At 38.2% G+C, this 15,083-nt stretch overlaps 1 protein-coding gene across 6 annotated transcripts in view; it reads left to right on the forward strand.

Annotated features, from left to right (window-relative positions):
* The first annotated feature begins 2,640 nt into the window (after nt 1–2,640).
* LOC140161108 (palmitoyltransferase ZDHHC20-B-like) overlaps nt 2,641–15,083 on the forward strand; it is a 34,019-nt gene continuing 21,576 nt past the window's right edge. For all 6 annotated transcript variants that reach the window (XM_072184503.1, XM_072184505.1, XM_072184506.1 and 3 more), the window contains exons 1-5: nt 2,641–2,791; nt 9,169–9,204; nt 9,952–10,046; nt 10,688–10,814; nt 12,531–12,600. In XM_072184503.1, the coding sequence (XP_072040604.1) occupies nt 2,683–2,791; nt 9,169–9,204; nt 9,952–10,046; nt 10,688–10,814; nt 12,531–12,600 (437 nt within the window). In that variant the 5' untranslated portion in view covers nt 2,641–2,682. The remainder of the gene's footprint in view (nt 2,792–9,168; nt 9,205–9,951; nt 10,047–10,687; nt 10,815–12,530; nt 12,601–15,083) is intronic.

A 15,083-nucleotide genomic window follows, 5' to 3' on the forward strand; every position in this document is an offset into this window, starting at 1 on the left:
CGAGGTAAAAAAATTAATATTAGTGAAATTAGCAACATTAAGATGAATGATTATACTAAAGTACTTCGTGACTATATCAGGGCTGATATTCATAAAACCACGCTAGGCCTAGTTGACAGCTAAAATTGACTTTAGCAAGCTGCTAAGCCTAGCTGATTGCTAATTCTTATTCATAAAACCCAGTTAGAGTTAGCAACATTCTAAAATTTTGCCAAAACTTAGAGTTGATCTGGGGCAGCGCTAAGTCACTAGTTGACAACTAGTCAGTCTGCATTTGGACACCGTACTGACAACATGGCTCGTAGAATCATGGAGCTTGTTGAACTTCGTCGTCAAATAAGGAAAGAACGCGTCTTGCGAGACAGGAGAAGTCCATTGGACTTCTTTGACGATGACAAGCTTTATTCGCGATATTCTAAAATTTTGCCAAAACTTAGAGTTGATCTGGAGCAGCGCTAAGTCACTAGTTGACAACTAGTCAGTCATTACATTTTGATCATTTTGACTGTGGTTCAGAGCTCAAGTATAATAGACATGTATTATATAAGCCTATTGTATTAGATGTTACACAACTGTTGAAGGCCATAGCACCCAAAACACCCAAATAAGTTATCAGCTAAATATTTCTAGTTGATAGCTAGTTAGCAAAGTGTTTAGCAAGGTTTTATGAATAAGAAATTAGTTGATTGCTACGTAGCTATCAACTAGTGGATTTAGCATCTTGCTAAGCACTAGTTGGTTGCTAATTTAGCAAGGCTTTATGAATATCGGCCCAGGTGGCTAAAATTATCCTGTAGGCCTATGACACGACATTGATGATTATGGTGCATACCGAAGCAGACTAGTACTAACTATCTAACTAACTAAGCAGTAACTAACTAACTAACTAACTAACTACATGTAACTAACTATCTAACTAACTAACTAACTAAGCAGTAACTAACTAACTAACTACATGTAACTAACTAACTAAGCAGCAGTAACTAACTAACTAACTAACTAACTAACTAACTAACTAACTAACTAACTAACTAACTAAATAAATAAATAAATAAATAAATAAATAAATAAATAAATAAATAAATAAATAAATACATAAATAAATAAATAAATAAATAAATAATCACATTGGGAATGTCCCTTTAAGACCCGAAACATGGAATGTCCCTTTAATTAAAAAACTGAGTGGGCACTCCTCAATAACGGTTCAATTTTCCCGATCTTCTTTCCATAGGCGTAGATCCCGGGGGATGGGGGATAAATCCCCCCAAATATTTTGCCAGGGGGGATGGTCCATACAATCACCCCCCCCAATGTTGACGCCTGATAATGGGTTTCTGACCAAATTAACCTCATATTTGCCCATTTTAGCCCCAAAAGTGCAAATTTTCGCGCGCTTCGCGCGCATTTAATCTACTTTTACACCATATTTCATCAGTTTAGCTTCAAAATAGCAAAAATTTTCGCATTTATATCATAAACTAATTCTGTCGCCAAAGGGTGCTGGATTGACTATACTTTCAGATTTTTTTCCAACTTCATCCCCCCAATGTCAAAAAGAAATCTACGCCACTGCTAAGTTCTTTCCAGTAAAAGGTCGTCAAGATTAAAGACTTTGATGATCAGCGCAATCCATCAGAAACAAGTATGTTTTCGCACGTAAAAAAAACGTTAGGTGGATTCGTTCTAACAAATTTGGTAACTCTAAATAGCCTTTTTATTAACCTCCGAATCTGCAGCCGGATACATATGGCGGAAACTCTATTAAAGGTCCAACTATGCAACTGCCTGTTCCCTATGAGCTCCTACATTATACTAAAACCTGCAAGCCTTCAGGCATGGTCACCACTTTGACTCAATTTCTAGTAAATTTATTTAATTATAGTGAGTGAGGTAATATCACTTTATTTTTATTATGCCTAAAAATTTTTCATTTCGTCAGTATAAATCAATAGTAGGCTAAGTTTTATTTTAAAGAGCACTTTGTTCAAATGCAGATAGCCCCCAACATGTAGGGTAGAATCGCTTTGATCAAATTCAAACATTAGTTTTTCTTTTCGAAAGTTTTTTGTATGAGTGCGGCGGCCAAGGTTCCCTTTTCAGGTCACCAGCTGTTTCAACGGGACCATGCTCCAGTTCTTTGAGCCTAATAGGCCCGGCTAATAGGCCCGGCTAATAGGCCTACACTCTGACAATTGTCGGCTCTATATAGTAGCTCCAATTTGGAAAATTTTGGAATTATTTTAGTTCCAAACTGAGCCTACAATTTGTCCCAATTTAGTTCGCAAGACCCATAAAGTGAAAAATGTTAAAATTTCAGTTCATCAAGCGTGACCTTTTTTTTTGCCCCAAATGACTGAGTTTTTAGGGGTTTTTTTTAGCTCCGCGCCCCATACCCCTACCAAAATTTCAGTTGAGTGCCCCCCCCATCCCCCACCCCAAAACTAGAATAAACAAACAAACAAACCGAATATTGTCTGGCTATTGCAGGGCTATTGAAATCAAATGTTTAGGCCCTCTAAATATCACAATTCTATAAAAGTCATCATGATTATAGAGGGGGTGATACTTGTGCCAAACTAGTTAGTGACGTCACCGGTCAAGTGGGTGCGGATTAAAAGTTGACCTTTGACCTCCATTTACAGCTATGCTGAAAAATCGACCAAATATCCCGGAACCAAGATGGGTGTTTTAAGCGTTTGTATGAAAATTGCCGGCTGGTTTCCCGTAGTTTTCATAACAGCTGTAGTTTTATGGTCGTACTATGCATACGTTTTTGAATTATGTATATGTAAGTGTGTTTTTACGTAATTTAAGCTGATCTAAATTCGTGTCATCATCGGCCCAATATGAACATGAACATGTGAACACCTGAACACACGAACAGGTCAACACCACAGTCAATCAATGCAAATGTCATGATCACCATAAGCTTATATTGATTCATACATGTTTTACCCATTTGTAACACGTGAACGTGAACGTCAATACGGACTGAAGAGTATAATCATGACAATTGGCAATGATAGGCCTAATTCATATGCTGTTAATGTTATTCTGTGTGTGATCCGTCAAATCAAAATATGCATGTCATGATGTCAATCAATATCATGAATATGTCTATCTCCCGGTGTTATCACTTAACATTGACAATGTGTACGCATTTTCGTTCACAATTTCGAGAAAAAGGGGTTATTTTTAAACTATGATTGCGAACATATTAAAAATGTTCGCGATATTTAAAAAATAGGGTTGTTTTGGACGACAGTAGTGACCCCGGTGTACTCGAAATTAAAAAATAGGGTATATTTTTGTGAATCTGAGAATGTTGAAATCCCAAGAAATCTTAACATTTCTTGCTCAATTTACTCCCGGATTTCAAGTTTTGTGTCTTCCTAGTATTCAGCAACTCACTCAGTTTGTTTCTGGGGTTTGTTTACTCCGATTACATCGCTATGGACTTCCCAGTTTGGCCGCTGTGTTCTTTGGTGTGTGTTCTTGAAATGTTAAAAAAGGGGTGCTTTTGTAAAAGTGTACTTGAAATGCAAAAAATAGGAATAAATTTCAAGGCTAATTTGTACCCGTTTTTGTGTAAATAATGCTGAAAATGTTCTTGAAACCGCGCAAAATAGGGGTATTGACTTTGGGAGCGATCATGTGTTTAGCGTTTGCATAGGCAGTGACAACACGGGGTCTATCAGCTGTCCTTTTTGTACAATGACCATCTCTGGTTGACGTATACGACTATACGTTGGGGGGGGGGTCATGTGCAAAGTCGCGGTTAGATATTGAAGTGGGCCTTTGAAGTCAGCGTCTTGATGTTGATGGTTATAATGGTTAATAATGTTACTTGTAATTTTTTGCTATTATTTTGATGAAATAAGAATCACAAAATGTTCTGGTATACATGTATGAACAACTGTTTAGTCATGAAAATATATGAATGAACCCTGTTCATACATACTCGCTATATAACGGCGCACGTGATTGGTCGAGAGCCGGGCATAAACAGTGTTTATGCCCGGTGGCCCGGATGTGCGATCTCGGGGTAATGAAAGCGAAGGAAATTCATCGTTTTTATGATGTTCCTTGTTATATTTTGTTATTATTTTGATGAAATAAGAATCACAAAATGTTCTGGTATGTTCAGGTTGACAAGGAGATCTTCCAAGAACATTGCGGAAATTATCACAAATCCTTGGAGTCTGCAAAGAAAGACCATTACAAATCTAAGATCAAAGACTGTAGTCAAAAACAGCTGTTTCGTTTACATGAGACAAGCTAACCTCCATAAAGCCAGTAAAAACTCTCCCTGCCCATTGTTCGTTAGAGTCATTAGCTGAGGATTTCCACGGTTTCTTCGACGGTAAGATCGAAAAGATTCACGATAAACTTAGCAGCACTGATGTTCCAACTGTATCAGTTAATGTTGTTGATTCCTGTGCCTCAAGTTTGAGCTCGTTTGAGGAAGTTGATGAGGAATTTGTTCGCAAAATAATCAGTGACTCTGCCAAGACTTCTTGCGGATTGGACCCTATGCCAACCAGTATCCTCATAAAGCCGGAAATTCTTGACACTACCCTGCCTGTTATTACAAGAATTGTAAACATGTCGCTTCTTCAAGGGATTGTTCCATCAAGTCTCAAGCGTGCCCTCGTTACTCCTTTGATTAAGAAAGCGAACTCGGACCCGGATGTGCTACAGAATTATAGACCGATATCGAACTTACCCTTCTTGTTCAAGGTTATTGAGCGTGTCGCGAGCAACCAGATTCAGAAGTATGTCAGTGAGAACAAATTGGAAGGCGATCGACAATCGGCATATCGCAAACAGCACAGCACGGAGACCGCGCTGGTAAGATTGTCCAATGACATCCTCAGAGCAGTTGATATCCATCAGAACGTCATTGTTGTGTTACTCGACCTCACGGCTGCGTTTGACACGCTCGATCACCAAGCGCTGCTTCAACGTCTCCGTAACCGATTTGGTATCACGGGAACAGCATTTCGTTGGATGGAATCTTACTTCCAAGAACGTCAACAATGCGTTAAGATAAACAGCGTTTGCTCGAGTGGAAGTATGTTCGTCAGGGGCCCCACAGGGGTCCGTGTTGGACCAATGGCATTCTCATACTACTCTGCGCCGGTTGAAGAAATCATTAAAGCACACGGCCTGGAGTGCATGGTGTACGCTGACGATAGCCAGATATACTGTTGCTTTGATCATCAAGACATGGACATCAGCGTGTCTGCCGTTGAAAAGTGCGTCGCGGATATCCGTAGCTGGATGATAAGAAACCATCTTATGCTCAATGACTCCAAGACGGAACTTTTACATTTGACATCTCGTTTCAGCTCCTCGCCTGCATCTCCATCTCTTCAAGTAGGAGATGCTGCCGTTATTCCGTCAGCATCTGCGCGTAATCTTGGGGCTGTCATCGACCAGCATGTTACGATGAACCAACATGTTAATAACATCTGTAGAAATCCGTCTTTTGCCTTATATAACATCGGCAAACTCAGACCCTACCTTGATCAAGCTTCAACAGAAACACTTGTCCATGCTTTAGTGATCTCAAGATTGGATACGTGCAATAGTCTTCTGTATGGGCTGCCTCAGAACATCATCGATAAGCTTCAGAGAGTGCAGAACTCTGCAGCCAGACTAGTGACTAGAGTGCGCGGTCATGTTCACATGACGCCAGTCCTTCGCACCTTACACTGGTTGCCTATCAGAAAAAGGATTTTATTCAAAATCCTCTTGCTCGCGTTCAAAGCCATCCACGGGTTGGCTCCACAGTACATCCTGGACTTGATTACCATCCACAAACCAGTGCGGTGTCTCAGGTCGCGTCTGCTATTGAGAGCCCTTTGTTGAAAAGACCATCATTCAAGAACATCAGAACTGCCACCTATGGCAGTCGGGCTTTCTCAGCAGCAGCACCTATGGAATGGAACAAGCTGCCTTCTAGACTGCGTTCCATTAAAACCCTTGTTTCTTTCAAGCGTGCTCTGAAAACGCATCTATTTGACTTATAGGACTCTGTTGATTATTGTTGTTTTCTATGCCATGTTATTTATATCCCATGTTTTTAAAATTCATTGTTGTATATTATATTGTTTCCTTTTTACATTTTGCTTGTACTTTAGTATCATTGTATATTATGTTTGTAGTATTAAGTTGTAAAGCGCTTTGTGGTTTTTTACGTAAAGCGTTATTTTAAATGCTGTTTAGTAGTAGTAGTAGTAGTAGTATGGACGGGGTTCATTCATATATTTTCATGACTAAACGGTTGTTTATGCCCTCGGCCCCTCGGGCATAAACAACCGTTTAGTCATGAAAATATATGAATGAACCCCTAATTTATGCCCTCAGGCAGCAAGTGGCCACTCGGGCATAATAAACAACCGTTTAGTCATGAAAATATATGAATGAACCCCTAATTTATGCCCGAGGGGCCGCTTGCGGCCTGAGTGCATAAACAACCGTTTAATCATGAAAATATATACCCGACACATCATGGCCCTATTAGGTAGGCCTACATAGTAACTACAAATTTCGAACGTTTGAGGACTTGTTCTGAAGTTGTAGATACTCCCGTAGGGTGCCTCCAGGGTTTTATTTTGGCAAGTTTGCATTTGTATATATTTGGTAAAATACTCACTTTAGAAACCTGTGTTACTGATGTATGTCATCTGTGATTGCTAAACTTATTCTATGCATCAGCTTTTGTCCAAAGAAATATTTAAAAAGACGATTTTTGAGCGATTTTTATGAGCAGCAAAAAGTCCACTCCACAACTATGTACATATGTGAATGGTGATGAATGCACGCTAAATCGTGGCGGCACATTCACATAGCTCCTTGGAACTCACGGTTGGAGCCATGAGTTCCAATTATTGGAACTATGGCCCTATTGGTTCCTTCCTCACCATAAGGCCATGACCTCCATACTAATAGTTAGCGATTTGCGGTTTTCGCCCTGCTGACTACAACTTCAGAAGGTTCAGAAGGTATTGCAAAAGGCGGGGCACCCGTGGAGGCAGCTGCACTGAACTCATGTTGCAGTTTCAAAGGTTCACCCTGCATTCATTAAAGTACTCACATGTTCCGTTTTGTGATATTATCCTTAAAAATAACACTATGAAGACTTCCTGTACGGTATCTCTTTTCTTCATCAAATGGAATGCAATTTCCTCGACACCGTCATAACCGTGTTATCTCTATGAGATAAAAATTTTTGTTATGGTGAAGATCGATACGCCCGATATGGTCACAAATTTGGTAATTTTTACACCTTCAAATGTACCCAAATTTTTCACACATGCACCAAATATGTTTTGTTTAAGTCTTATCTTCATGTGAGGAACGGTAAGAAGTGATATTTTGTTTTAAAAAATTGGATCATGTGTACCCTGGACTTGATCAAGAATTCTCTCTACTATCCACGACAACACGATAGTTACTGTGTGGATAGAAGATAGAAGGGTGGTAGTATAACACGTTCAGTCATAGCGTCGTCAATTTTAAAACGCATTAAAACAATTTTTTTTACATTGTCCGATTTGGCTACAATTTAGCTTGGCTAACATTTATGTATCTTAGCTGAAATGTTTGCTTACTTTTTACCGGAAACACAGGCGCTGAAGTACAAATTCCGACCATATTATGAGTCCGTTTAATTCTGCAACCTTGCTTGATCAAAGTTGTTTTGACGACCGACCATCGCCGCTCATTACATATTACAATGGGAAAATCTATTGCTGGGCAAATCAATTGATCTCCCGATTGGCAAACGTTGACTTGTCATTTCAAACTGATGGTGACACCCTTCCGGGGTCGTATTTTCTTGAACAATGAACATGTGAGCCCAGCACTACATTTGTTGATCACCTATTACAATGGCGCAGAGTTGTAGCTATTTATTTATTTATTTTTGCTACATGTAGGACAGTTTTAGTGGTGGGCGGCATTTAATGAAAATCTCGCATTTTTGGAAATTTTTTGCCAAAATGGAGCAAATTTTTGAGTTATCCAATAAAATAGTGCAATAGTGCACCCTCTGAGTGGTGGGCTCCAGTGCTAAAATTGCAGCTGAGTGGTGGGCTCCAAAACTGAGTGGTGGGCTCTGCCGCCCACCACCGCCCACTGTAGCTACATCCCTGCAATGGCGACTGTCAATGACTGTGTGATGTCTGACGATCACTCGAGGAATATAGCACATGTGTCACTAATAATGTCAAGAACAATATCCTCATATTTTTTAGACAATAATTTACTTGAGGAAGAAGTTTTTATTCATATGCATGACATTGGGCCCTGTATGGCAACTGTGTACATGTGCCAAACAAGGAACGTGACATGAGTACAAATACTTACACCTTCTAACTTTCGTATCACAAGCTATCGGTTGTTCATGCTAAAGTTAGAACTTTTCGAACAACCCTGGACCAGATATGCTTAGGAGCCTCAGACCTTCATATGGAGAAGGACAGTGGAAATTGTAGTGACGGAGGTGTGAGTACCTATGAAAATATATGAAAGAACCCGTTCATACATACCAGAACATTTTGTGATTCTTATTTCATCAACATAATAACAAAATATTACTTGTAAGTAACATTATTAAAAAAGACATGATTTTCCTTCATTTTCCCTACCCGGCGATCTCACATCTGGGACACGGGCATAAGCGCTGTTTATGCCTGGCTCTCGACAAATTACGCGCAGTCGCGCACTGTTACATAGCGTGTATGTATGAACAAAAAGGTAAACAAAATTAAATCGGCCACATTTTGATAAATATAATCATTTCTTTGGTAATTGTTAATACAAACTGTCTAGTGACGTCTGTACATTCACTTCTAATATCTGTTTATCAAACTGCTGTTTGACCTATTGCATTATTTTTTGCTGATCAGGCTGAGTTCACATAGGAGTATACTATGTGAACAGTGAACTTGAATTAGTGTATAGCGAATACCGTATGTACAGTATATTTCTCAGTGATCTGCTCATTTGGACGATCGAAAAAAAAATCATCAAAATTTGGATTTTGGTACAGGTGCTAACATAGCCTGGTAGTGGTTCAGCCGAAAGCCACGAATCTGTAATATAATATCACTAATAATGTCATTTTTTCTTTCTTGTTTTTATTATTATTTGCAGTTACTCTGGCCCCACTTCACAGTATAGTTCAACTAAGTAAGTGCTGGTTTTCAAACCTAATAGTACCGTATTCATTCCAATAAGCGCCAAACAAAGTCATTTTGCATGAGCGCTTATTTTTTACCTGGTTTACCTAATTTTTTTGTATGGGGCGTTTATTAGAGACAAATTGACGTAGGTTATAAAAGGGTCCTGAGATGTTCTAGTAGCAGAAAATATATTGCAAGTTTACACAGGACTTGTAGTCCTCCAGCTATTTCACTGTATGTCTTTCTGTCACTTCAACATTAATGGTACCCTTTTAATAGCAAATTGAAAATACCCTGGGTAGGCGCTTATTGGGGCATGGGCGCTTATTGGAATGAATAATGTAATTATATTTTTATGTGGTTTCAAAAAAGAAATTTGTTAACATTTTGCTCTTCTTAAATTTACATTAATTATATGTGATGCGATCAAGCAAAATCAGTCGGAACTCGGTAATAAAAATATATGTGACGCCTAAAAGTAAAAAATTACCCATTTTAATACCAAAATTGATTCTAAAAAGGGAGCCATTGTTATACCAAAGGCCAGAAGATGAGACCCATATTTGTGACATTTGTATTTAATTTCTGAATTACATTTTGCCCAATTTATTATACAGAACTTATTTGTATAATTTGTTCTAAAATACCTAAATCCAAATTTAAGAATTTGGTGTAGTATGGTCAGGAAAACACTGATATTGATAGTGATTTAATATGTAGCCGTAATATTAATGTGTCTTTTTTCTCATTTCAGTATTTTATATTCTATTCTACCATTGTTTCTTGGTCATGTTTGTATGGTCATATTGGAAAACTATATTCACACAAATTGGCAGGATGCCAACAGAGGTAGGTGTAAGAAATGTTTTTAAGTACATAAGTAAATTTTAAAATTATTCCGTGGTCCGGGTACGGGCTGTTGATTATCGATCGCGTACTACACAAATGTAGTACCCAGTAATGAAAAAGTATCCTATTATTTGTACCTGTAGACAAATGACAAATTGGGTGTTAAAATCACAAAATTGTAGGGGAAATCAATCTCATGGGGAATTGTGGAGGACTTACATAAAATTGCATTTAAAAAGGGTGTGCATTTCAAATGGAGTTACCTGAATGGATGACTCCATTTGAAATCACACTCCCTGTGTGGGAGATTATGGTCATGTCTTCCATAGGGGGTGTAGATTTAAACTGGAATAGCCCATTTTGTGGGGATTTTACAGAACATTCAGGAAATTAAAATGATGGAATGAAAAATGTATATGTTAGAAACATAATATGACTCAAACAAGGTAGCTGCGATTTTAATTTTAGTGGATGAAACAAGAAATGAGTAGAAAAATGAAATATTTGGTCAAATTTTGCTTGAACTACTGTATAAATTGCACAGAAAAGTACAACAATTTTGAAGTGTCACAAAATGGTCTACAGCGCAAATCATTGGCTCATTGTAATAATAATTTTTGCTGGGTATTTTTCCATTTCAGTTCTATCTGACAAGTTCAGAATTACAACGTTATGAAGCAGAAGATAGAAATGAACAACAACTTGATGTTCTAAAACAAATTTCTAGGGAGAAAAGACTACCAGTGCACACTAGGACATTTGGTGGTGGTAAGTGGAAAAGTTTAACTCTGGTTAAAAATGAAGTAGGGCTTTTGTTTTGTTTTATTCTGTTCTGTTCTCCTTCAGAACATTGATTTATTATACAATATTTTGCCAGAGAGGCAAAGAAAGGAAAGGGGCTGGAGCATGACTTACATTATGTAGAAAGGAAACTGCTTCAGGCCTTGTCTTTGACATTTCCAGGTGTACTATTTATCACACCCGTCAAGACATTAAGGTGTGCTGTATGCATGTGATTTGAATCGCACTCGTGTAGATGTTTAGGACTGTGCTATGAGGTGCAGGGGTCAAAATAAGACAAATTTTTCAAGGGTCATTTGCCCTTGGATCTTATAATTCTGAGGGCACTACCATATATGTATGGGCATTTGTTATCAACCATTGTTGACTTGTTTTAGAACTCCAATACTTTGTTTTTGGCTAGAATAACAATAATTATTATTATTTGCGGGCCCTCTTGGTGGGTCCTCACCAATTTAGTGAGCAATTGGTAAAATTGCTTACCTTATATTTTTTTTGTTTAGGAGTGTAATCAACCACACTCCTTTCCTCAAAAGACAAGGCCTGCTTCTTAGACATCAAATTGTTTTTATTCCTTTGCTAAGACTTCCTTGTAAAGTTTGTGGTGTAAAAAATGAAGAGGAGGAATCTTATTAGCTATAAACCACTGTCACATGAAAGTGAAAAACAGAAAAATGAACGGTCCAACAATATTCAAGTAGTCTTTCTGGTAGCTGTATATTCCGATCTATACATATTGTGGGCCCGGGTAGTATACACATATACAGTGCGCAAAAGAATTAGGGTACCAGTTATGTTCACCCCTGTATATCCTAAACAAAGATAAATATGTCAAATTTAAAACATGCAGCCAGCACCTGTACTCTTTTGCTCTGATTTAAGACCTCATTTGTTGAAATCAGTTGAAAATTAAAGAAACAGTGATCGAAAACCTAAGGAAGGAACAAAATCAAAAGTTGCACTTTTATGATCTAATGAAAGCATGACTCTAGTTTTAATATGCTAATCAATGGAAAGCATGGTGCTTGTTCTCTTGTTCAAGAACGCTTTGTGTACAAATCAATAGGATTCAATATGAATTTGCATCTTCCTTGGGATTTTGGATCATCATGTCTTTATTTCTTGAATGATTTCAACAAATGAAGTCTTAAATCAGAGCTAAAAGATACAGCTATTGGCTGCTGGTTCCAATTATGACATATCTGTCTTTGTTTAGGATATACAGGGGTGAACATAACTGGTACCTTAATTCTTTTGTGTACTGTATTTGATTACTATTCTAAAGTGTGTGACATTCCAAAATTCCTTAGATATATAGTGCATATAAGAGGTGCACCTGTAGCTCTGTTATCAGAGAATAATGAAGGTTGTTATAATTGAAGACCGAATTAAAAAAAAAAAGTTTGTGTATGACGTCCTGTCAATTACACCAAAAATGCTGTACTGCGCAGGTCAGCAACCAATCACGGCGTGCCTTTGCCTTGATGTCAGACGCTAAATAGTCTTTTTAATTCGGTCTTCGATCATATGAGTTGTGTTTTCCCCCACTCAGGTTTATGTTATGGTTATTGTGGTACATAATGAATGTTGTAGTAAGAGTTGTGTTCCCCCCTCATCCAGGTATATGTTATTGTGGTCCATAATGAAGGTTGTAATAAGAGTTGTGTTTTCCCCCTTACTCAGGTATGCGTTATTGTGGTCCATGTAAAGCAATTAAACCAGACAGAGCACATCATTGTTCAGTATGTTCAACGTAAGTACCTCCTGGATTATTGTTGTCTTTTAATTGTTATATATAAATTACTCCTGATTCCAACAAAAGCATGCACTTGTTTGGAAAATTTGGAACCGATTCCGGATGTCAGCCATGTGCAGAAGTTCACACATGTTGTTGTCATCTGAACGAAACGAAATTGATGATGAAAATGGCTTCAAAAAAAGCGACGCACAGTTCGTTCAGGGACCTTTGGGGGCGAGTAATTGTGCCAATATAATGTTGGAAATGTTTCAGATGAAGAAGAAAATCATGAGTGTTAGATGAGGATAAATTCTGCATCAATTCGTACTCTGAAATGGACAATGGCGGGTGCAGATTGTGAGAACCCGGAAGTGACTATGTAATTGCGGTAGCGGCGAAGCGTCCAAATTTGCCAACTACAATGTTGAAAGCTTTGGTCACAAAAGGGTGGGGGTTCAATTTCTGGTAGAAAGGGTATATGGCTAAAAAGCGTGGTGGAAAAATAAAAAGGGTGGGGGTTTGACCCCCCTGACAAACAAGGGTCTAGTGGCTTGCATTCATTTATATAAACAAAATTACAATATCTATATACTAGTAGTTGTAAATTACCAATGTTACATTGTAAAGAACCTAATATGTGACACGATCTGGTCCATGGGGGCCAAAGGCGGCAAATTTGAAATTGAGATGAAGGTAAACATATGGAGTAAGAAACAATACAATACGTAAGAAATTACATCACAAAATATCACAACCAAGTATGCTAGACCTTTGGTGTTTTCAGTATATGATAGCGTAATGTATAATAATTATAGTAACTCCATTTTCAAAAATGCCTCCTTTGACCCCCATGGAGTAGATTGTGTTACATATGACTGACCACAATAAAATTGTTGGATTTTACATAGAATTTATAGTAGGTGAATTTTCTTGTAATTGCTTCTGCGATGGTATTATATAGCCTCTCCCACATATCAGCGGTCCGTGCCAACAGATGTGTATTATTTTTTTAATATATAGGCCTATTTAAATTAGTTTTAAACTTGTGCAATCCTGTGTAGCTCGTAAGTTCCAGATCCAGGGACAGCCCAATTTTCTATTTGTAAATTTTTCCAACTTTGTTTAAAAAGATTTTATTTTTATTATTTTTATATATATATCTATTCTATGTTTTCTTTAACCACATATACATTTTTCTGATGACTTTAGCATATTTAAAAAAAAATCCTTTGCTTAAAAAATATCACTGTGTTATACCAAATGAAACACAGCCAAATACTATTCCTAGTAATCCTTTAGTTGAATTGTGCTGTATGCCTACTTTGGTTCAAGGACATATTCCCAGGCATGCGCAGTTCCTATTGACTCTGTGTTGAACAAAAGAAGTTAACATCCACCTAAATTGCATTATCTGGGAAAAACAGTTTTAAGAGCCAAAATCTTGTCCAGTTATAGTAATTAGTAAAATAAATCATAGTATATTTCTGCTTTTTCATGTTTTAAAATGTGCAATTTTGTCAGAATTTATCAGGCTCTTTTACCAATTGGTTGGTTTCCAAAAATCCAATTGGTCATACTGAGTGACCATGGTAAACAGGCAACTGTCCAAAACACTTCCAATGGCATGCATGACTGTCTTTATCCAAGGTGATGATATAATGACTGACATGTCCAACTAAAGGATTAGGGATTGATTTTATTTGGCAAAAGAGGCTAATATTATTTTGACTCCAAACTGTTATATTTTTCTGGATTTGGGAGTAGCTGCCTCAATCACAGAAGATATTTTACACTTCCCACAATGCATTTCAATTTTCTGTACTGATTTGCTATCTAGTGCAACATGGGTCGATAGTGACAAAAAGTACCTTAACCCTAACCCTACCCGTGGTTTTTGGCTATCGGAAGGGAAAGAAGGAACGAAAAGGAGAGAAGATGAAGAAGAAAGTCACTTGGCACCCCCGGATTCGAACCTCGGACCCCTCGCAGATGCCACGCAGAAGATCCCCAGCATGTAGCTACACAGGTGACGTTGGCCCGGCCAACGATTCGCTGGGTATATATGACTTGGTCTGATTGCGTCATCAAGTCCCGTGGAATGCATGCACGCAGAGCGGTTTTAATAGTGAGCTTTAGTGAGTCCTAGTTCTGTTAGGGTTAAGAAGGCATATAGGGAAAATATGCATGGTCACTAACCCTAACCCTACCCGTGGTTTTTTGGCTATCGGAAGGGAAAGAAGGAACGAAAAAGAGAGAAGATGAAGAAGAAAGTCACTTGGCACCCTGGGATTCGAACCTCGGACCCCTCGCATGCCACGCAGAAGATCCCCAGCATGTAGCTACACAGGTGACATTGGCCCGGCCAACGATTCCCTGGGTATATATGACTTGGTCTGATTGCGTCATCAAGTCCCGTGGAATGCATGCACGCAGAGCGGTTTTAATAGTGAGCTTTAGTGAGTCCTAGTTCTGTTAGGGTTAATGAACATCCAGATCTT

The sequence above is a fragment of the Amphiura filiformis genome, chromosome 9 (assembly GCF_039555335.1).
Source record: "Amphiura filiformis chromosome 9, Afil_fr2py, whole genome shotgun sequence".
In the NCBI taxonomy this organism is placed as follows: Eukaryota; Metazoa; Echinodermata; class Ophiuroidea; order Amphilepidida; family Amphiuridae; genus Amphiura; species Amphiura filiformis.